We start from the raw sequence: 25,121 nt of genomic DNA, 5'->3' as shown, positions 1-25,121 counted from the left end.
GTCTGGAGCCAAACACTGATAGGAAGAATACAAATCTCAAATCTTTTCACTGCACTTGCTAAGGCTGCCCCAAGCCTCAGAGGGTATCTTAACTTGTCTTCCAGGAAAACAGACAAGAGCCTGATGTAAACCAGAGTTAATAAGGATAGAGAAGAAAAAAGAGAAAGAAAAATGTATTAGAATCAAGAGGGCATCATGGTTAATTGTTCAGGGTTGAGAGTCAGTGACGGCCCAAAGTCTGTCATTTCAGAATGCAGGAGAAGAGCACCTGGTTAAGGGATGAGAGGATAAACAGGAGGTGACTGGAGATAGATATGGTACATTTAGTGGGAAATCTCAGTAGAATATTCAGATATATGTATCTGGAACTTTTAGACTGAATTTTAGTTCAGATGAAATCATTCAAAGAGTAGATAGAGATTAAGAGAACAGGGGATTAAACCTAGAGATCATCAAAAGGATTGAACAAAATAAAAGGAACTCCCACTAAGAAGGATTGCCCGGAGACATAGAATCCAGTTATAATTAAGCTTGTCATGGTAGTTCAGAAGTAAAGACTCAAATTTCCTTTTCCTACAATGGGATATATTCTCATGCTTTGGATGCCAGATAACTTATCTATTTAATTCTGTTCATCTAAGTAAGTGCCATGTATAAAATAAATCAATGGCGCTACCACAGTGCAGATGTGCAGATGCATTGCCATGAATATCATGGGGGAGATAGACGTCTGAACAAATAGGCTGAGAGGTGTATGTGACTAACCTACATAATGCCTGGGACAGGCAAGGATGGGCTGATGGTGGGGGCCAGGCAAAATTTAGTTGGGTAAGACTCCCCATCTTCTTGGAGCAAACACATTATGGGACAGAAATCATCAGAGCAGTATAATGAAATCCTTGTGCTTAATTTTTTTATGATGTGTAAGTTAATTCTAGACAGTGGTATTATGTAGCAAAATTAAAAAGTCAAAATCAAAACCTTATTCCTGAAAATGCGAGTGCTGCAAGTCCTGGTGAGAGAACCAGGGAGGAGATTTTGATTGTGGGGCCACTTTCTAAGGAGTTAAATACAGTTTGTAGCAACAGAGAACCTATATGATTATGGAAAATGCTTTACTAAGTCCCACTTTTTTCCCATTACACAAATTCAATTAAATCCGTTTGAACAAGAAAGAATTATAAAAATAGTAATTATATCCTACCAGCTAATTATTTTCCTCTTTAGGATGAATGAGTTGTAACAGAAGCAAGCAATACAATTAGCAAGCTTCCTGACTTTGTTTTCATGTGTATGTTTACTTATTTGTCCTATGTCCTTCCACAAAGCAGCTGAAGTGACACTATTATTCATTTTTAGTGTTTTTATTCCTAATTTATTACCCAAGAGACCCGAGTTCTCTTGGAAATGAAATGTATGTTAACTTGAGAGGATTTTTGTCTTTAAAAAGTTTTGGACTTAAATAACAAACTCTCTTTGAAAGAACAACAGCAGAAAACACAAGTTCTCCAAATCCTTCAAAAAATGCAGTCTAAATCCCAAGACACTCTTGTGTCTATTGGGGTTAGCAATTGGGGAGTTTAAATAAAGTAACAAGAACAATAAATGACCAACAATTTCTATCATCAGGGATGATGGGAAAACAAAACTCAATCTTAACATTTTCAGACAATTCTCAGCCTCTCTCTCAGGCCTCCTTTGTGTCATTACCCTACTCTACCCTTTATTTACCTTTGCAGTGAGGAGATTGCCCTTACGGTTAAATTTCAAGATCCTGGAGTACATTTCTGCCTGTTTTGATCTTAGTTTGGGTCACATGCTTTCCCCCATCTATTCCTATGAATGTTTATGTAAAAGCACTAAATAAATACTTACTTTCTTATTAACTGAACAAAAACATTCAACTTGGTTTTAAGTGATCAATCCACTACCATGAGCCACTCACTCCCCTTGAAATCACCGGAAATAAATATTCTGTGGATAAGAACACCAGTCTGGTAACGATCTTTTTTGATCACTTAGAAAGTCTGTTTTTTTTAAAAATGTGAAAGTAGAGCAGTGTGACCTATAATTTAATGAGTATTCTCCGGGTGGTACATGTGCCATGACTGTGTATATATTTTCATGTGCACCAAAGGCTATAAAAGGGTGCAGTCCAGGAAGTGGCAGCATTTGAATGGAAATAGGAATAGGGACCTTCATTTTCTGCCCCCTATACTTATATCCTATTTGAATTTTTACACTGAGCAGGTATTACTGTTTTAATTAATAATTTAAGAACTATAAATGTGATTATTTCTAACATTCCAAATTTAAGATGACAACATGGTGAAATAATAGCACCACCACTGACTTGAAAGTTTTTAAAAATATTTTTCACAGTAGTATTTTCAATTCAATGATACACTTGCGGCTGTTTACTTCTACTAGATGAATAATTGAAAACAAAAAAGTAAAATTTCTCCAAATCACTATTACATAAAGTGATTACTACATTAGGTTTGTATATGTTGGCTCAGACTTCCAGTTTAGTTCTATGTCTGTGACTAGGATTATAACCTTTTAATATTGTTACTGGAGATCTTGTACAAATCAGTCAATCAACTAGCTATTCATTGAATCTCTTCTCCTTGTCAACCCCTGAGCTGGGCACTGAGGTTAGAGATGGGTAAATGTGAGTCTCCCTCAGTAACCCGAACTAACCTTTATTGTATACTTTCCATGCCTCCAGCATTGGTGTTTAATTATTTACATACATTAACTCCTTTCACCTTCACAGCACCTCTGTAAGGTAGAAATATTATTAACCTCATTTTACAAATGAAGACACCGAGACACATAGATTACAAACACCCAAGGCTGCACACATGGGAACTAGGGTGGCAGCCATTTGAATTCCAGAGGTCTAACTCTGACTTAGTAGTCCTTACCCTTAAACCATGACCTCATAGTACCTTCCAGATCATAATCTAGTAGAAGGAGTTTTATGAGTAAATATTTATTTTTAACAATTGGAACAATTTGCATTTCCAATGATGGAAAGTTAAGTACCAAAGATAAGGTCTACTCATATAAAGGAAGGCCTGGGAGGTTTTTAATATGATGTAGATGTTGTTCTGTTAACATAAAAACAAATCACTTCTTATTATAAGAGGAAGCTATTATAACACTATTTATAATGTGTTTTGAACTTTGTAAAAAAAAACAACTTTATAATTAAAGGTCAAAGTTGGACTCATAAATAGCACCCACCTACCTGTGGCTCAAAGGTGGTTACATAAGCGATTCAGGTCAGAACATTGGGGTGCACTTCACTGATCACTGCACTTTCTCCCACTGAGCCTGGTAGGACTTCACCCATCTCCTCAACAGAGCCCCAGGCAGCCACCACCCGTCAGTCCCAGGTGGTTCTTGAGATGAATTCTCTTGGCTTTTGAGTACTCACTACTGTCCATCTATTCACCTAATATTTTCATTCTCTCTTACATCTAATATGGTTCTCTTGTCCGAACTCTTCGTGCCTGTGTGTCCTTCTTTTCTGTATACTCTTTTGTCACTGCTTCCTCTGGAGGGGACCAATGCTATTTCCTCACATGGCAGGAGGGACAGAAGAGATGGAAGGAACAGATCCACCCTACTTGAACACTGGATCCTAATTTTCTACTGCTATTATTGCTGTCTTCCACATCATCACCTTTTCCTTTTTTATTAGATCATTCACATAAACATACAAATATGCTCTAATATCTACAATTGTTTTTAAATTTTACTTTTTAAATTTTTATTTATTTATTTTTATTATTTTTACAGACTGCATTTTGATTCATTGTACACAAATGTGGTACAACTCTTCATTTCTATGGCTGAACACAATGTAGATTCACACCATTGGTGTAATCATACATGTACGTAGGGTAATATCTGTCTCAGTCTGCTGTTTTTCCTTCCCCCACCCCCTCCTGCCCCATTTTCCTCTATGCAATCCAGATTTCCTTCATTCTTCTCTTACAATTGTTTTTATAAGGTTATCTGTAGATACCACATTCTTCTCTAGCATTGCTCTCACAACACACCTCTTTGATGGAGCTGTATACCATCTCTTTCTGCTTCCTCACCCTCCTATTTTGCCCTCTCCAGCCCTTTTATAAAGTGCTAATTCCATCCATGAGCACTCAGCCCTCACTGTTTAATCACCTCCTAAAAGTTCCACCTCTTAATACTCTCACTGTGTTAGTCAGCTTTTTCATTGCTGTGACCAAAACACCTGACAAGAACAACTTATTTGGGGCTCATGGTTTCAGAGATCTCCATCCATACCACTCCATGGCTCTGGGCCCAAGTAGAGGCAGCACATCAGGGAGGAAGGGCCTAGCAGAGGAAAGCTGCTCAGTTCCTGGTGGAGTCAAGAAGCAAAGAGAGAGACGGAGGAGGAATATCCCCAGTGACCCACCTGCCCATAGTTACCACCCAATCAATTCATTGGCTGGATTACAGCTCTTATAATACAGTCATTTCACCTCTGAATATTCCTGCATATTTTACCTCTGAGTATCTCAACTGTATAGCCTCATTAACTTGTCTGAGATAATTAAAATGAAAAGCAGTGGGCAGTGCCACTTTAAAAAAGGCGATCCATATTTACCGTTTCTGCAATGTGTCCCAGGAAGAGGGTACGATGATTATGTAATCTGTATGCCTGATTTTACTTAGACTAGAGAAAGAGCAATCTGATGTAATTCCATTTCATTAGTGTATTTCCTCAATAGGAAAATTCTTGTATAAATGACTGAGATACACACATGCGTACACACACACACCAAAGACAAAGCCTAATGTAAATGAATACATGGGCTGTGCATGGTGGTGCATACCTGTAATCCCAGAAACTCCATAGGCTGAGGCAGGAGGATCACAAGTTCAAAGTCAGCCTCAGCAACTTAAGGAGACACTGTCTCAAAATGAAAAAAAAGGGCTAGGACTATAGCTCAGTGGTTAATCACTCCTGGGTTTATCCCTGATACCCAAAACAATAATAATAATTTAAAAAAATAAATGAATACATGGTATTCTGTTTTGTACATTGACCTCCTATGAATTTGGTGAGCATGCCTCTGTTCCCCAAACTTAGTCATTTTTGAGACTGCTTTTAAGGTCACTTCCCTAGACCTATGGAGAACTTTGATGACTCTTCTACCAATGTAATGATGCCTCATAAGATTCTACCAGAAGCTGCTAACTAGTTTCTCTCTCTCTCTCTCTCTCTTTCATATAAGCTTAACAGCTGGATATAGTGAATAGTTATAAGAGGCTCCCAAACGTGGATCTCATCTGGATGATTCTCAGGTCCAAACAGCCCTTTCTAGAGCTGACAGCAGGGAGTGCAGTTTTTTCCCACAGCAGGACTCATTTTCTAGCTTTAGCATTGTGGTCATAACTTCTGAGACCACAGACTTTGAATTCTCTTCAATGCAAAGATGTCACCCTGGTGCATTTGGGTTTATATTGTCTCATCTAAGAGTCATTTGGGAAACTACTTCCAAGGTTTTCTTTGATCATTTTATTAATCATATCAGGGAAATTGAGCACACCTTACAGTGCAATATTAAAATTATGTTGAATTTTCCCTGGTGGAATAGCATCACATCTCTCAGTCTCTTCCGTCAAATCTTTATCTTCCCACTTCAGCTTCTAGTCCTTCCTTCTTCCACTGTGTTACCTCCCAGTAGATGGGCAACTGGGTTGTATGATGATGTCCTTTTATTTGTCTGAGATTCTCCAAGCTGTTAATAGAATGTAATTGGTGAGCATTTAACATATTAGTGCTGAAAAATAATGAGAGTGTTATGATACAAAAGCCCCACTTACAGGTAGGCACTTGTGAGTGAAGCCTGACTACAGCATTCTTCCATCATGAGCCTCCTGTGGGCCGAGTCACAGGCTTGGGTTTAAAGTTAAAACACTCTTCTATGGGAAAATGATCATCTAAAAAGAATAATTTATATCTACATATATAAATATGTATACATTTTTAATCCCAGAAGTTTCAAAAGATAAGCCACTTCCCTAACTATAAGACGTATAAAAAACAGTTTCACTATTTTGATTTTTCTGTTGAATATCCAAAGGCATTCTGAAAACTCCCATCTTCAGGGTTAACAACATGCAACACAATATACTGTCACAGATGATCCCTTTAAAACACAGTCTCCTTCTCATTAAAATTTAAATTTTTCTTCTGATTAGCCATATATCAAATTTCTGGTTCCTCCAGTGATTCTTGTGTCCTTGGCTGCCTCTCTATTCTGCCTTTGAACTGTTCTTTAGATTCTAAGTGACTGTTAGGGAGATGCTTCCTGAATTTCTCTTTAGAGCTGTGCGTGCACCTCTCTGTGAGGAGACCAGAGGAATGTTGGGTACGTGCAGTTCAGGCACTACCCCTCAGCCTGTGGCCCCAGCTCCAAACTGCCCTTGCCTGCTGTGAGCTCTCAGTCCAGAAATTCCTGGATGACAGTGGCAGAGACCGCTGTCTTGACAATATGTGTTCTCATGACCATAGAACATTGCATGCCTTGCTTTAACAGAAAAGGTCTCTAGTAGGGTCGGCTGTAAAAGAAAACTCCATAAATAAATACCTTCCCAGCAATAGCATTGGCAAGGGGAAAAGAACTTCACAGCTTTATGTGTTTATACCTCACTTCGTTCCCTGCAGCATCTGAAGTAATTTGTAAGAATATGTAAACGTCTCACAAGAAAGCGCACGTGTAAGAGTGAAAAAGGATGAAAACAAGGGTGGGGGCATAAGACAGAGCCAGGAACAAGCTTTTAAAAAATGCTTAAGTAAAAGAAAGAACTTCCACTATTGGGTCACATTTTGGCTCGAAATGATCTAATAGTGCTCTACCATCTAGTGGCATCACCCCCAAAAGTCCATTTGCTTATGAATATTTTTCAGGGTGAGGGGTGAAAATACAGGGGCGTCTAGTCAACTCATTTTTCATTTGGCTTCCCGTAGGAGTAGATTCTAACATATCTGGAATAGAGAACATCCTGGACTCCGTCCTTCACATAATCTTCCTCAAATATTGTACTTTGGAGACAAGACACTCGTAAATATTGGAAGTCATTGAATTCAAAATCTAGGCTGGCTTGAACTGCCAAGAACAGAACCTTCAAAACATATGAAGCTGCTCTGTGTCTCTCCTTTCAGAGTCTGACAGCTCAGAAGATTTATCTATTCTTGCTGTCTCCATTTCTTCGCTTCCCCCTCACTCCTAAAACTATTCTAATCTGGTTTCCACCCCCACCATCTCACTAAAAGCTAATCTTGCTAAGGTCCTGAAAGCACTTTTCAATTCACATTTTGCTTGGACTCCAGCAACATTTGGAAGTGGACTGTTCTCTCCCTCTTAAAATTCTCTATGCCCTTGATTTTCCAAACACCACACTTTCAAGGTGATCTCCCTCTTTGATCAATCCTCTTACATACTTCTTCTCCATCTCTGCTTCTTTTCCACTCGAACCTTCAACATTAGTGTTCCTTGGGATTCCCTTCTAAAACTGAGAACTCCAGATCCAAGAAAATTGGACCAGCAAAATTTTAGACCAGAACTGTACACCAGCAAAAATCATAGACCAGCAAAAAATCTTTCCAATGCTTCTGAGTCCTGTAGTATAGCATTGTGGGCAGTTCTCATTAACTGAGTAAAGGCAGCAGAAGACTCAGGTTATTGACTTGGTTAACTTCTGTTCCAAACTCCTGCTATCTTTCTTTGACTTCAGACCCAGGAAAATTAGGAGTTACCATACCTAACTGCCTTGCAGCCAGGATTTCAAATGTGATTTAAGCTTCATCAGTGAGAGGTAGTCATGTGAAATTTGAACTTGTACCTGAGTTAGGTGAAAAGAGAGGCAGCAGTGCTGAAGCAACGCAGTTAGTGATTTGAGGTGTTAGTGGACATTCCAAGGCTCTGGAGCCAACACTTTTGGTGGTGGGCTTCCTGTTGCCTGCACTGCTCTATGATAGTGTGTTCCTAAGGGCAGTGATTTTTGTGGTAGCCACCTGGTTCCCAGAAGTTGGCTTAATAAACCCATCAGGAAAAAACTTTCCAAGACTTGCAGTTGGATCATAGAGATCAGGGGTATCTTTCAGGGAAGTTCCAGATATTGTTTCTTGGAACTTTCAGGAATTTTCTGATTCTATAGGAATATGGGTCCCTGGTTGATTTACTATTATCTGGGATACTTTACAACTCTGTACCATAGAAATTCACTTGCAGCAAACTATAGAAATGTAAATAATTCTTATCCATAACAAATATTAATTTCTTTTCTGATAGATATACAATAAATTTTTGTCCTGGGGAAACAATAACCCCAAACATTATATTTTTATCGACCTAAAGCTATACTGACATAGAAGTTGCTAGCTACATGTAGTTATTGAACACCTGTCGCAAAAATTTGAAATGATATGTATTGTAAGGATAAATGCATATTAGATTACAAAGACTCAATATGAAAAAGAATATAAATAATTTTGTTGATTTTATCTTGAAATAATATTGTGAATATATTGGATTAAGTAAAATATGTTTAAAAGTTAATTTTACCTATTGTTTTTACTTTTTAAATGTAACACCTAGAAAATTTTAAATTATACATGAGATTTGCATTATAGTTCTCCTGAATAATGCTATCCCCAAAATTTTAACCAGTTTTACATCTATTAGCAAGTTGATTCAAACATTCCTAATTATATCTAAGTATATATATGCACGCAGGTATGTATACACATATAGATGTATGTATACTTGCATACAAGTGTGATGTGTGTGTGTGTGTGTGTGTGTGTGTGTGTGTGTTTGTGTATCTAAATTTTCCTTTGAACCAGACTTAACATCTTACCCCAGGGATTGGGGATGTGCTCAGCCGTAGAGCACTTTCCTATGATGCACAAGGTGCTGGGTTTGATCCCCAGTATCACGACAAACAAACAAACAAATGTTAAACCCCCAGATTTCCTTATTAACTAAATTATTGAATAATATCTTTGATACACATCATTTTATATTTGCATAATGACTATTTTTATACTTTAGCACCCAAATCTGCAAAGTTGCTCCAACAGGCCCAATCTGAATTTGTTCTTCAGCCCTCCCAGGGATGTTTAAAGACCTAATTCCCTCTATTAAATTCCATTCTAAAATAGTTAAAGTGATTTTCATTAGCTATTACTGTACCCTGGCTGATAAAATAGCTAAAATTGTAGTTAAAAATTGTAGCTAAAAATTCTTGAATGTTTACTCCTTTCTAGACACTGTGTTAAGCACTTTACAAGATTCTCATTCAATCCTTATGCCAACTCTTTGAGATAGGCAATATATTCTTCGTTTTACTGATAGGCACTGAGAGTTTAAGAAACTTGCTCAATATGAACACATAAAAAGTGATAGCTGGATTCATACCCAAGCATAATGATTCTATAATTCCACTATTAACAAGTTGATTCCAACATTCTTAAATATATCTAAGTATATACACACATACACACACACATATGTATACATACACACACATTCTACTAGCACCTATTTTCTTTCCACTAAATGAAAGAGAAATGAGAGCTAATATGTCATTTTGTGGACCTAAAAGCTGTGTTGTGTCAAGGGAACTAGGGGTTATAGTCATGAACTCACTTGTTTTGCCTTCTTTGCTACGAGGCCATTCCATTCAAACTGATTCTCAGAATCCTGGACCAAGCTCATGCCTGGGAAACTCTTCCAGACTCTCACCCAACTGAGGAGGTTGAATGGCATCCCATTTCCCACTGCCAAGAGGCACCTCTGCCAAGACAAGAGAGCTTACTAGTAGAATTGCACTGGAAGTGTGTGACTCTAAGGGTCACAGTTTTATCTTTGGCAAAGACAGAGAACAATTACACTTTAATAATGGTTATTAAGGGCCCACTGTGTGACAGATTGCATTAGTTCATAAGAAATAGTCTGACCAGAATGGCAATTATCAAGAATACAAGTGACAACAAATGTTGGCAAGGATATGGGGAAAAAGGTACACTCATACATTGCCGGTGGGACTGCAAATTGGTGTAACCACTCTGGAAAACAGTGTGGAGATTCCTCAGAAAACTTGGAATGGAACCACCCTTTGACCCAGCTTTCCTCCTCCTCAGTAAAGAACTTAAAATCAGCATACTCTAGTGATGCAGCCACATCAGTGTTTATAGCAGGTCAATTCACAATAGCTAAGCTACAGAACCAACCTAGTGCCCTTCAAGAGATGAATGGATAAAGAAAATATGGTGTATATACACAATGGGATATTACTCAGCAATAAAGAAAAATGAAATTATGGCATTTGCTGGTAAATGAATGGAACTGGAGACTATCATACTAAGTAAAATAAGCCAATCCCCCAAAACCAAAAGCTGAATGTTCTCTCTGATATGCAGATGCTAACACACAATAAGGGCAGGGCAGGGAATAGAAGTTCATTGGATTAGACAAAGGGGGATGAAAGGAAGGGGGAGATGGGAAAGACAATAGAATGAATTGGACATAACTTTCCTACGTTCATATGTGAATGCACAACCAGTGTAACTCCATATCATGTTCAACCACAAGAATGGGATCCTAATTAGAATATTATACTCCATGAATGTATAATATGTCAAAATACATTCTACTAGCATGTACATCTAAAAAGAACAAATTTAAAAAAATGATCTGACCTCTTCCTATGACCTATAAATTTTCCCTTTAATTCTTTCAAAGCTCAGTGAGTTCAGCAACAGTACCCTCTTTTTAAAGACGAGGAATCTGGTCTCAGGTTAATTATGGATATCCTGGAGTTTCCTGGATAATTGTCGAACCCTTCACTTATCATGGGCTACATGTCTGGCAAGTATTTTAGACATATCAAAATACCATTGAAACACTGGTTTTGATAATAGTCTACTGTATTATTTGTCCACATGTAACCAAATAAAGAAACTTGTTTAAGAAAGGAAAATAGCAAAAATATTACATACTGTTTTTCCATTATTAATGCTACCTTAAAAGCTTGAAATGGACAGGCAACTCAATATTTTCCAACATGCACCACATTAACTTTTAATTCATTATCTGTCTTTTCCTACTGTCTGCTTTCTTGCTATGGTCTATGTTTTATACTGGTGCTGCAGAGATATCTGAAAGGATTATGGTGCCCCACTTTAGTCCCAGGAAATAGAACTGCTATGAATTATTGATAGTGTTGGCTTTCTAGTGCTTTAATTTCACCTCTTTGTTTCAGACAAGGATATTGGTTAAATGGGATTTTTTTATATCACCCCAGGAGCTTACTACATTCTTCAGGAAATATTGACTTGAATTATGGAAAAGACATCCTGTGTTGATTTCTACTTCTATATATGATGAATTCTCCATACATTCCACTCTCCCACATCCTTGCTCAGTGGTAGGTTAATAGGACAGTTTTCAGTGTAAGCTTCTCGGTGCCCGTGGGACTCCTCAAAGGCGCTTGAGTTGTAGCTGGAGGGGAAAGAAATCTGTGCTAGAGGGGGTTTCTGCATACACACACACACACACACACACACACACACACACACAAAACCATTCCCTAGCTTCAGAGAAGAACTTCACTTATCTCCCCACAAAAATTATGTTGGAAGGAAAAAACAGATTCTTTTTAGAAAGCTTGAAAATCTTGGATTAATACAATAAATGCAATAGTAGATATTTGTTCATCTTTGAGAAAATTAGAAAAAAAATGTCCAAGGACTTTTACCCAATATCTGAGCATGTACAGCAATGCACTGGATTTGACAGAAGATGGTGGCATGTCATGTGACAGACTTGCAGGATGGACTTCGTCCTCCTGTGGTGTCATAAGAATTACTCCACATGCTGAGCGAAGCCAGTTGCCAGGTTTATTTATATCATGAGTAAAATCAAAACAATACATACACTACAATTGGGGGTGGGGACTGGCAAAAATAAATGAACCAATTCCATCAGTCAGATTGGTTCACATGCTTATATTCAGATCCATAGGTCTCCAATGCCCTCGGAGAGGATGAATATGCATATTACTTCTGTTATTTCATAGGGGACTACCATAAGTAAAATATTTTATCATTTTCTGGAATAAGAACAACTATTTTTCTTTGAATTTTATTGTTTAATTTCTTTCTATTGGTGCATTAAAATTGTACATAGTAGTGGAATTCATTGTTAGATATTCGTACATGCACATAATATAGTTTGGTCAGTCTCCTTCCCCAGTACCTCCCATTGCCATTCTGCCTGAACTCCTTCCTCTACTCTTTTCCCTTCTAAATTCATGAGATCATCCCCTCTTTTCCCCTTTTTTCTCTTTATATGCCACATATGAGAGAAAACATATGACTCTTGAGTTTCTGAACAGGCTTATTCACTCAACACAATACACTCATGTTCTGTCCATTTTCTTGCAAATGATAAAATTTCATTCTTTCTGACTGAATAAAATTCTACTGTTTATCTATACCATGTTTTCTTCATCCATTCATCTGCTGACAGATACCTAGACTGGCTCCATAATTTGGCTATTGTGAATTATGCTGTTATAAACATGGTTATTCATGTATCACTATAGTATGCTAACTTTAGTTCTTTTAGAAAAATATCGAGAAGTGATGTAGCTGGGTCATATGGTGGTTCCATTCCTAGTCATCTGAGGAAACTCCATACTGAGTTCCATAGTGGTTGTACTAATTTATAATCCCACCAACAGTGTATAAGGGTTCCTCCCCCTGCATCCTCCTCTGCATTTATTAATATTTGTATTCTTGATGATTGCCATCCTAACTGGAGTGAGATGAAATCTCAGTGTAGTTTTAATTTGCATTTCCTTGCTTGCTGAAAATATTGAACATTTTTGCATATATTTGTTGGTTATTTGTATTTCTTCTTTTGAGATGTGTGTTGAGATCATTTGCCCACTTATTGGTTGGGTTATTTGGGTTTTTGGTATTAAGTTTTTTTAAGTTCTTTATATATTCTGGATATTAATTTGTGGTTGGAAGAATAGCTGGAAAAGATTTTCTCCCATTCTGTGGGTTCTCTTTTCATGTCCTTAATTTTTTCCTTTGCTGCACAGAAGCCTTTAAATTTGATGCCATCCCATTCATTAACTCTTGGCATTATTTCCAGAGCTTTTAGGGGTCCTACTGAGAAAATCATTGCCTGCTGTAGTGTTGACCCTGTTTTGTTCTAGCAGTTGCAAAGTTTCTGGTGTAATAAGAGCAATTTTTTTTTTTAACTTGCAAAGAGTATTTTAAAAGTAGAAGCTTTGTTTTGTGTGAGATAAAATCAAAGATAAATGGCCATAGTCACATCTTTTCATATGTGAATAATGTGGGGCCTTAGAAATGCCCCTCCACCCATGCATGGAAAGTGTAGACATGATGAAGTCACACTAGTGACAGAGAATCATTTATTCAGCATGTATTTGTTGACTACCCTCTATCACTAGGCATTGTGCTAGCTATTAGGGATCTAATAGTGAGAGAGTTTTTTTTTTTTTTTTTTTTTTTTTTTGAGGAGTCGGGGTGGGGGTGGGGAATCAAATCCAGGGCTCTCACATGCTAGGCAAGTGCTCTCCCACTGATGAAAAGAAAAAGACTCTGGTACTGCCTTCTTAGAATTTACATCCTAATGTGGAGGAGGTGCATAATGAACACAGACACAATTATATAAACAGCAATTTACAGAATGTGATAATTGCCCTGATGCTGTAACAATGTGGAGGTGGGTCCCTTTTCACATAGGGGCAGTCAAGAAGGGCCCCTGGGAGGGCAGTAACCTAAGTGTATTGTAGAAGGCCACAGCTGGCCTCTCCGCTGCCTGCCAGGACCATACATGTGTGGCATTTATGGTATTTGATGGCTAAATATGTACCATCTGCCCCAAAGAATTAGAATTTGTAGAAACCCTGAGGGGACCAATAGTTGGACCCCCTATCACTAGGTCTGAACAGGAACAACAACAACAAAAAAGTCAGCACAGTGAATTTATTAAATAAATTGATTTTTCTTTGGGCATTTAACATTTATCAACAAGCACTGTTTTTATTTATTTATTTATTTATTTATTTATTTATTTATAATGTAAAGATAACCCAAAGGATTCTTAAAAGTAATATATGCAAGATAATTGTCCGTTGCCATTCCATATAAAATTCTTTTCACAACTGTGTATAATCCTCATTTGACCTGTAAGAAATGCATTCAAAATGAAATCCTTTCTTGTAATGTTACTTTATAATTATTAAAGACAATATGATTTTGGTAAAGTAATAAAATAGGCTTTGCAAAAATTAGTTTCATTTTAAACATGTCTATGTAAGACCTTTAAGATTTATTACAGTAAAAGGAGACATGGCTATCAAGTAACATGACTTCTGTCAACAGACTTTTGCAATTTTATTCTTTGGCTTTTACTAGCTAAATCTTAAGTTTAATTAAAAAAAAAAGTTGGTCAGTGGATTACTTATCTTAAATAGAAATACCTGCAAGATACATGATCATAAACAAATTCAGATTTATAGCAGAAATGTTAGACTTCCACCTCTTTCAAGCACATATAATTCATCCATACATCCAACCATCCATTCAACATTTATCAACTCTACTAAACTAATAGGTAAAATATGTAGAAGCCAGAGCAGCAGATCATGCTTGTGCTGGCCTCATGACTGGGTGAACACTCTTCATGTTCCTTCTCTCTGCACAGTCCCTTCAGCAGGTACTTTGGAAAACATGGCTAAAGAACCTAGTAACATAGAGAGCAATTTTAAATCATTCAGTGGATGTGATAAAAGCAACTAACAGAATTAATTCAGAAAAAAATACATGGGATGGTTCGTAGGTGAACTATAGGAACCCCAAAGAGATGAAAACTATTATACTATTGGTGAAGTTCAGTAAGACAATTGATTATAACAACATATAATTACATTCCTTATATACTAGTTTAAAAACATGAATGACTAATAAAAGTCTTGTTCAAAGCAGTAAGAAAAAGAGAATATAACTAAGCAAAATTTTGTCAAGAAATGTATAGGACTTGAATTAAGGAAGATTACAGGTCTGGGGATATAGCTCATTTGGTAAAATGCTTGCCTTGCAAGCACAAGGCCCTGGGTTCAATCCCCAGCACAGTTAAAAAAGAAAAGAGAAAGACTACAGAATTTTAGCGAAGAACTTGAAGATGTGAACAAAAGTAGAGAAAATTTTTGTTGTTGGTAACAAGATTAATGTTATTAGTATGTCAGTTCTCTCTAAATTATTTTTAGATTTTAAAAGAGGATGCGAAGGGATTGGGTAAAATCGTGCTACAATCTAGTAGACCATATGAGATAAACAAGGACACTTAAAAACTGAAGAATAATGAAGTAGGAATGTAGGAACTACTGGAAATTAAAAATATTTTTTAAAGCTATAATAATTAAATAGCTTCATACTGGTTCAAAGATCAACCAAAGGTCAATGGAGCCAAGTAGAATATCTAGAAACAGATCCAGTCATATACACACATTTAGTATATGAGCAGAGTTGCATTTGAAATCTGTAGGGAAAAATAAGTTATTCATTGAAGATGCTAGGTAAAAGGTCTCACCATTCAGAATTAAGGCATCTTTTTCACACCATGCAATCACATAATTCCAGATGGTCTAAAGATATAAAGATAAAATCATACTTTAAGTTCAAGATGTAATATTTTGAACACATGAATTTACCTCTGCTTCCCTCTACTTATCAATAGAGTTTTTAAGAGGGTTAAACACATACATGGTCAAAGAATGGGAGAGAAAGCTATAGCAACAAAACTCTGAAAACTAGACAGCAACTGAGCAGGAGGTAGTGCAAACCAGAGTTTTAAGCCTGTAGTGAGGAAAGCTAAGAAATAGCCCAGTTAACATAGTGGAAACACTCTAAGGTTCAGGTCACTGGGCACAAAGGTGGGGCTAAAAGTGAACTGATTCCCAATCTGTTTAAGAAGCAGTAAAGCAACCCAGGCAGAAGTCGGAGTTTCATTCCCCAGAGTGGGTCTTAGGGTCATATCTGAGAAAGATATAGTGCTGAAAATAGGGGATTCAGTGAAAGGGAGTCACTGCATGTTGAGACCTTATATTAGTGAGCTTTCTGGCACCATAGTAAAATATCTGAGATAAACAATTTACAAAGAGAATTTATGAACCTCATGGTTTTGGAGGTTTCAGTCCATGACTGATTGGCCCAGTTATTTTGGGCCTGTTGTGAGGCGGGACATTATGGCAGGAGTATGTGTTAGATCAATCACTTCATGGTCAGGAAGCACAAGAGAAAGGAAGAGACAGCAGTCTCGACACTTCAAGGGCACACTCCAAATGACCTAAAGACCCCACACTAGGCACTGCCTCCTAAAGGTTCTGTTTCGTCCCAATAGTGCCACCCTAGGGGCCAACCTTTTAATGCATGAACCTTTGAGGACATTTAAGATCCAAACTATAGCAGGCCTTAACATTCCCAGATTCTCAGAAAATACATCATCAGATTTTTACCCTTTAGGCAGGAAATCTGATGTGAATTCCCTGAAGAATCTGAACCAAGAAAAAAAACATGTTAAGATACCAAACTCAGAGGCTTCCCAGTGAAATGGGTTATTCAGCTCACCCTTGTAAACCTAGAACAACCCAGGAGAAAGCCAAAAGAAAGGTCCACTGCAGATTGGGGATGGGGGAGTCTCATATTCCATCACTCAGTCCAGGAAACATCTAATTGAATTGTTAAGTATACTCTCAGATGGATTATCCCTAGTGAGAAACCTTTGGCCCAGGCATTGACCCCTGGCTCCATGGTTTTGACCAGCCCTGCAGGGCAGAGGTCTAAGGAAACACAAGTCTAACATTAAGGGCCCTCATTGCTCTTCAGCTTTTCTTTCCTTTCAGTTAATATTTGTTAACTCCTATAGCAATTATTACATCTTTTTCACTTACTTAATCCCTGAACTCTACCTCCACCTCACTTATTCTCAGTAAATTACCTTGCCTCCTACATTACTGAGAAAATGAATGCTATCTCGTGTGAATGTCTCTTCATATCCAAATTGCCCTCCAATTTTTCTACCCATTATCTTCTCTTCTAGCTAGAGGAGATTTGTCTTCTTTGTTTTCTAAACATAGTAAGTGTGCCTATCTCTTAATCCTGTTTTATCCATCTTGCCCTGGGCCTTGTCCCACCCATGGCCACTCCCTTGTCTTGCATTCCCTTTGCCTACAAGTGAGAGTATGTGTATTGAATGCCACAGGCCACTCAGTTTCCCCTTCAGGACTGAGAGACTCATTCACCCAGATGCCCTCAACCATGAGCCAATTCAGGAATTACCTCAACAGAAGAAAGTCACCTTGCTGAAGGTCACACCTCCTTCTCTGGGCAGCACTCCTCTAATGAGTGGTTCATGTGGGAGATAAAGACACACCTCTTGCTCCTTTACTCAGGACACCTTTACTCTGAAGGGTCTTCCAGCTTCAGAGCTTCTCACAGATGAACAGATCTTCACTGGGACTGTATCATTGCTGCCCTCAGCCCAGACCTGTCTCCTTTCCTTACCTCTCCCAAGTTGCTAAACTCTACAGCATTCTCTAATTAACTTTCTTCATACTCCTCTCTATCTCAGAGTCTGCATCCCAGGGTCCTTTCCAATGACAATGTGTCTGTGTAATATGGACATTTAATAGTTTGTTAGGTGGTACCAAGCTGTGCTTTAAAAAAACTGCACAAATTCGCATTCCCTTGAACAATGTAGAAAAGTACCTCTTTTCCCATACCCTGGCTCTGGTAGATATCATTGTACTTTTAAATCTTTACCATTTCAAAGTGACTGATAATGTCTCCTTCTTGCTTTATCTGTATTTTTTTTAATTGAGGAAGAGTGATAATATTTTCAAATATATATTGGCTATTTATATTTCTTTCCCTTTCATCTGCCTATGTTCTTTGCCCACTTTATATTGTATGACCATCTTGTATATTGATGTGTGTGTGTGTGTGTGTGTTGATTTTTAAGTACACCTTGTATAATAAGAAAATTGGAGTAAGTTTTCCAGTTTGCTGCTGTTTTGGCTTTATGGGTTTCTTTTGGTCGTACAACAATTCTATGTTTGTCATTAGTTAATGTTATCAATATTTTTCCAATGCCTCTTGGTTTCTGTCATACTTAAATTGGCATTCCCCATTCTAAGATTTGCAAAATTCACTAATATTTTCTTTAGAACTTAGTTCAAATTCCTTTGCTATCACAAAGATGTATCCTAGCGCCTTGGCTAAAGCCAACTCCTCTAATTCCTCTCTTCCTTTATTCAAAGCACATTGCAGATTATATTCTGCCTTACATTATAGATATTTTTATTTTTCAAACCCATCTATTAGACTGTAACTTATTGAGGGAAGGAATTCCACTTTAAATATTCATGTATGCCTTCAGTACCTAGAATAGCCCTTGCATAAAGTGCTACATAAATATTTAGTGAATTGATTAACTGGTACTGATTGTTTATGTGGTTCTTTCTGCCATACAATGCTCATTAATAAGACATACATTTGTGTGATTTTTTTTCTCCACCTAGCTATTTTCTTTTACTAGATGAACTCTTAGTTCCTCCATCTCCAGACCTGAGCCATACTTGTCAAGAGCTGACTGAAAGAGCAGCACATGAAGAGTGAGGTCTCAGGGCTTGAGACAGGTGACCAGAATATTCCTAGGTGAGTAGGCAAGTCAGGGGAGGTGGTTCCTAGCAGCAGGAATGGTAAGTGTGGAGCCATGATACCAAGTGGCCTTCCTCCCCACAGTGAAAATGGAGCTAAACCTCCCAGTGCCACAACTGTTCTGTCCCTATGTGTATCACAGACTCCTCCTTGGCCATACATTTAGCCAGTGAAGAAGTTGTTGATGGTGTGGAGGACCAGATACAGGTAGATAGTCAAGTCTCTCGATTAATTCAATAACACTGAGTTACCAACTCAGATGGATTAGTCATTGCAGTTCCTATGTCCACTAGTCCTAGTCTTGGATTTGCTGGTCCCAATTCCTCTCCTCTCATTCTCTTTTGAGCCTTTTTAAGTATGGCTTCCATTCCACCAAAACTGCTTTTTGTCAAGGTCACCAGTGCTCTGTACTTCACTAAACGTTCACAGTTGGTTCTGAGTTCTAATCTTACTTACCTGCCAGCAGCATCAGCCTGGTTGATTCCTTTCTGCTCCCTGGGGGCTCCATTTGGCTCCCAAGATACTACACTCTCCCAGTTCTTCTCAGACCTCACTGCATGGTGTTTGTCTTCCTGTTCTGGTTCTTCCTGAGCTTCTTGCCCTCTTAACATTAGAGGACCCAAAGTGCAGTCATGGAACTCTTCTCTTTTCTGTCTGTATTCATTTTCCTGATGATCCCAGTCATTCTCTTGGTTTTCAGTACTGATCTGTCTACTGACAAACTCCAAATTTCATTTTCTCTAGTCAGACTCATAGATCCAACTGCCTCCTCAGCATCTCACTTGCATTTCTAATAGACATCTCAAGCTTAACATTCCACAACTGAATTTCTGTTCTCCCAGAGTCTGCTCCTCTCAGAGTCTCTCCACTTCAGTAAATGACAACCCCATCCAACTAGTTATCACAAACTCTGGTGTCATCCTTCACGCCTCTCCCTTCTCACACCCACCTCCAATCTGTCAGCAAATCTACTCACTTTACCTCAAAGTACATTCAGAATCTGACCACTTACCACACCAGTGCTCACCCTGAGCAGTTATTTCTTATGTCCTCTCTTTCCGCCTCAAATCGCCTGAGCGATAGACTATGACTTCAGGCTTGTGTGGAAGAGAAGAAATAATACATGTAAAGCACTTAACATAGTGCTGAGTAAACAGTGCTCTCATTATTATTTCTGACTTTTGTTTTCTATAAGATTTCATGATCTGACTAGTAAAACCAAAGCCATAAACTCTTTTTCATAAAAACTGAATTTTATTCTTCAACACATGAAACTTCCATTTTTAAGTTTTCAACTAAATGAGTTAAAGACAATGAAATGTGTTATTGTGTTGATGGTTTAGCTTCCAAAGAGAAGAAAAGTCAAAATTAACTTTGCCTGGTAAATCATTCACGAATAAGAACCAAAAAAGGATTGAAGAAGCACGATGACAATTTGAATCATTCAAATTCTTCTCTAGCTCGATTGAGACTAATTTTCAACAGATCAGAAAGCTTTGTCACAGCTTGGATATTTCTAATCCCAGGTCATAAGAGATTATTGCACAGAAGGATTCAGCACTGGCTTCACAATCTGAAATAACTTTGGGAATAGGAGGAGACTCACAGAATGTTTCTACAAGAGCAGCTGCCTAATAGCCATCACTTGTATAAAACAACCTCATATTATTAACCCAAAGTACCATTAAATCTATCATCCCAACTAATTATTAACAGGTAGAAAGATTCTGGAAAATCTCCATCAGTACCATCTGAGTTGTTAGCAATACAAAATAGGTCTGAATTATATAGAAAACATCGCAGGTAAATACTCAGTGGGATAAACCATTGCTCTGAATAAGCAGAAAAATGGTTTCAGGACTTTTATTTAGCTTGTTCTTTAATGCAGTCACTTTGCTAAGATACACAAAAATACAATATTTGAATACATAAGAAAAACAATCATCTAATTTCATTTTAATGGTTTTGGAAAATCATATTTATTCTTTATTTTTTCAGAAATTGTCTTGATATACATACACATATACACATGCACACACACATACACACACACACATACATATACATACATATACATGTAAAACATCTACCATGTGCTAGGTAATAAGAAAACAATAGTGAATTGTTTTATACTTATTTCTTTATAAAAATATTTTGATCCTTTTGTGTAGAAGAGTTAGGTAATAGTGACCTTAGAGTATTTTAAGAGGGGGGATAGTCTTAATATGAAATCATCAGGAATTGACCTTGTTAATATATTATTAGTTTTTCTTTGTGTTTAATTATATATCCTACTTTGTAGTATTCTTAGAATAATACACAAAATGTAAACAAATTTATATATTACAGTATATGCAAAAGTTACTTAGTAAGTGTGAACTCCCATTAAGATCTACTGTATTAATTGATCCACATAAATTTTATATGCTGATTACTCTTTTTTTTTTTTTTTTTTTTGTAGGAAGTCCTGGCTGAGCAAGGTTGGGAGTCCTAGTTCTCGAATTGACCGTGCAGACTTTTCTAATGAAAAAACCATCTCTAAACTTGAATACTCTAATTTTAGTATTCGCTACTAATGGAAGAGAAATAAAGTTGTAATGCTTACATTGCACAAGACACCATGTATTCTAAAGTTCATAGTCTAGAATAATAGTGTCAGAGTCAGATATAAAAGAGGGAACTTTCTATTATGAAAGCTATAGAACTATATGTAACTAAAAATATCTGACACTGAAATAATTTTGCTCAGCTGTTTTTAACAAGCAAAAACATAATATTCTAAGATAAAAGTACAATTACAAAATATTTAATGTGAACATCCAATTTAAGCTTGTCTCATGAAATTTTTAATTTCAATGAACATTAGCATACATGTTATTTAGCTAGACATAAAGTTAACCATCCAAAATTATTTTTAGGTATTACTGTCTGTAGTGAATTCTAATGCCTTCTGAATATAATTTATTAAAGTTGAGAAATCTGTTATTGGAGTCTTTAAAAGAACCAGTGGTTGAAATAAATGTATGTGATGATCAATATAACCTTAAAATAATATCAATAAAGAATTAATTTTTAAAATTCTGATTAAATGTAAACATGAGTCATACTTAAGTGGGAGCTACTTATTGTCTTCTTTGAACTATGTTGTTCTGTATACTGAAGAGTCAGACTTGGTGAAAGCAGCTGTAAGTGCTCACAATTTCAGCATAGTAAGTAAGTAGCAAGATTCTTATTTACTACCCTCAATGGATTTCCTAGTAACCAGAAAAGGAACTGAAAGTCTAAACAAATCATGCAATACTATCCCCTAAACTTAGGCTATCATTTGGGTGTTTTCAAATGTAAGTGATAATTAACAACAGATTATTTTAAGGGGAAAGTTTCTTTCTGTATCATAGAATTACAATATTGAAAAAGGAAGACCTCTAATGGAAAACACTGGGGAAATTCAAATGTTGTAGGTATGTCTTAGTGCATATTCATCAATGATTTCTAATTTTTTATAACAACAGAACCCTTCATTAAAATAAAAATTTGTATGGAATTGAATACAAAAAACATGTAAGAAAAATAGAACAACTGGTGTAATTGAAATAGGGGTGGGGGAGCAAACCCTGGGACCCTGCACATTGGTCTCTCCCTCCTTCTTTCTTTCTATTTCAAATCCCTTAGGAGTGCAGGTTGGAAATTATCATTTTATATACAAAACAAATGTCCACTGCTATACTTAAGGCATGGAGAAAAAATTTCAGGCCTCTCCCCTCTACCTGCTGCAAGGTAAGAATTAAGAGGAGGTGAACAGTGGGCTAAATTTGTTCACTGGAAAAGTTAACTTCATGGAAAGTAAAATAGATACCAAATATTTAATAGACAATACAACATAGGGAATGGCTTTCCAAATATACTTAAAGGAACAGAGAACGTTGCTGTTGTTTAGTATATGTGTTGAATATTATATAGGAGAATCTGTTGAGATATTCATTTGGATTTTGCTCTTCTACTTGCTCACTCCAGGTTCCAGGAAGGTGGACAAGTCTTTGTGTTCCCTTATCTCAGAGGGTTTTGGTGTCAAATGCTCCTGAAGACAATTTTTCTTCCAAGGTTTTATTTTAAAGAGTGACTTGTGTGTTGAGAAAGATAAACATTGTGGCTTTAAGCGGGTAAAAGAGAAGCAGAAATGGTGAGAGCCAAGGGGACAAGGAAATTGACTTTAGAAAGAGAGCAAAGGCCGTACCTTTTCCAAGTCATGGAGACCTGCACCTTTCTTTCCTGCAACACCTCTAGGGATGGCTAAGCTGAGAGGGGAGCAGCTGTGGCACTCAGAGAAGCAGGGTCCCAGGCTTAGGTGCTCTCCTTCTAGGAAGGTTCTGTCCCCAAAAGTATTGCAAAGCATTCTACAAGCACCACAGTGGCTACAAGGGACCATGGTAATAGTCCCTAGGATAGTAACTGATTTACAGTGGAGGTCAGAGAGATCTTTCCTGAATGTTTCTCTACATAAGACCTTCTGTGAGGTCTTTCTGAGAGAGGGTCCAATGCACCAGAGAGAACTAAGATTTCACTTCCCAACTCCCAGAGGGGAGGGGGCTTGAAGGCTCAATGTGATCTTGGGGAAATGAAACAGACACTTTTTCACACTCAAGTTTGAAAACAGTCTTATTTCTCTACATATACAAAGGTTAAATGTTTTTTTTTTAAAAAATGTTATCTCAGAATTAACACGAATATATCACTTTTTATTGTTCTGATGACCTTTTGTGGTTTCCTTCTCAACTTCCTTTATAAGAAAATCACACTTTGCTGGAACACTCTTCTAATTGTACAAAATGAATCACACTAATCAAGAGTACTTAATGATCAATAGATAATTCTATTGCTGAGTGGGAAATATTGTCAAAAATGATTGAAAAATAGGTATTTATGAAAAGATAGAACAAGAGAGATAAGGATAAAGCAATATAAAAATGTGTTAAGTAGACCAGATAACACAACAGCAAACTTGGTATGTCAAATTTCATATTGAACTTACACAGGGAATTTTTAATTTACAAATTGTATTGTATATAATAACATGTCTTGATTGGATTATTTTTCCTAGAATTGTTTTTAAAACCAAGAAAAAAAAAATTAAGCAAAAGATAGATACCTAATATAGTAACTATCAATGAGGGGCCTCAACATTCCACATAACCCATACACATCACCCCTCAAGAAACAACCAGAATCCCAAGGGGCATTATTTGTAGATGCATATTTTTTTCATATTTGTATAAAAGTACCTATCTTTTTAAAAAAGTACTTGAAAAGTAAAACTCAGTAGGATCTTCTTGGCTAGAGGGTACATGCAAAAGACAGATTCTTACCCAGCTGGGCACACAGAAGGGATAGGGGTGTGGGAGAGATATGGGAATTTTCTTTTGGGAAGGTTATAGACTTCTAAGTCAGAGAGGAAGCAATCCAAGTTTTATCTGAGACTGGAAATCTCTAGGTACAGAGGAATACCCTGTGACCAGGAGAATTCTGGGTAGATTTTTGTGTTGCCAAAGGGCAGACAAGAACCAAAGGAAGGAATGAACAGATGGCGAGTGAATTTGGGCAACAATATCCAATAATTTAACGTTGCTGGAAATGATTCATCATTTTTATGACAAAAAAAAATGTTTTTAAAATGGGTTCTCACTATAGTTGCTCAAGCTGATCTCAAATTCCTGGACTCAAGTGACCCTCTTGCCTCACCTCCCAACAGCTAGGACTACAGGTGTGTATCACTGCATCTGGCAATGGCTAAATATTTTCAACTTTGTCTAGTGAAGGGATTTTTTTCAGAAGCATACATCTTTAAACTCATAAAAAAACTAAATAGAAAACCAGAATTCATGTCTAAAAACTAGCTTGTTTTTGAAAATATATAGGCCACAAATATATTTTATATACAGTAACCCTCTATAGTGTCTGTTGATGTAGACATCAAAGAATGTTCTCTCTTTAGTTTAAAGGAATAATTTTCACATCTGGAACTCATTTCAGGAACTAAATGCAGGTGGCACGGTATAGGAGAGACTGCTTGAGGAGTCAGAAGACCTGCATTCTGGGCCTGTCCATCCCCTAATTAGTAATGTGTCCTGGTATCCCCAACTGCAAAATCAAGAAGTTAGACTAAGGTAGGACTTCTTACAAGGTTCCAGTGAACCAGAGGACTCCAAGGGATGGTGCCATGAGAATTATATAAGTCCAAAGAGAGATGAGCAGTTTGATCTTGGCTTCACTTCAATCATCTGTAAGACATCTTTTAAGAATTCTAGGGCTGGGGCACAGC

At 37.1% G+C, this 25,121-nt stretch overlaps 1 protein-coding gene across 1 annotated transcript in view; it reads left to right on the top strand.

Moving 5' to 3' along the window:
* Acyp2 (acylphosphatase 2) overlaps nt 1-21,889 on the top strand; it is a 158,629-nt gene extending 136,740 nt beyond the window's left edge. The window contains 1 exon segment of the mRNA XM_053743293.1: nt 21,267-21,889. Within this exon segment, the coding sequence (XP_053599268.1) occupies nt 21,267-21,381 (115 nt within the window). The 3' untranslated portion in view covers nt 21,382-21,889.
* The last annotated feature ends 3,232 nt before the right edge of the window (nt 21,890-25,121 follow it).

The sequence above is a fragment of the Sciurus carolinensis genome, chromosome 13 (genome assembly GCF_902686445.1).
Source record: "Sciurus carolinensis chromosome 13, mSciCar1.2, whole genome shotgun sequence".
Taxonomy (NCBI): domain Eukaryota; kingdom Metazoa; phylum Chordata; class Mammalia; order Rodentia; family Sciuridae; genus Sciurus; species Sciurus carolinensis.
Note: the sequence above shows the minus strand (reverse complement) of the source record. Positions and strands in the feature narration are given on the sequence as shown.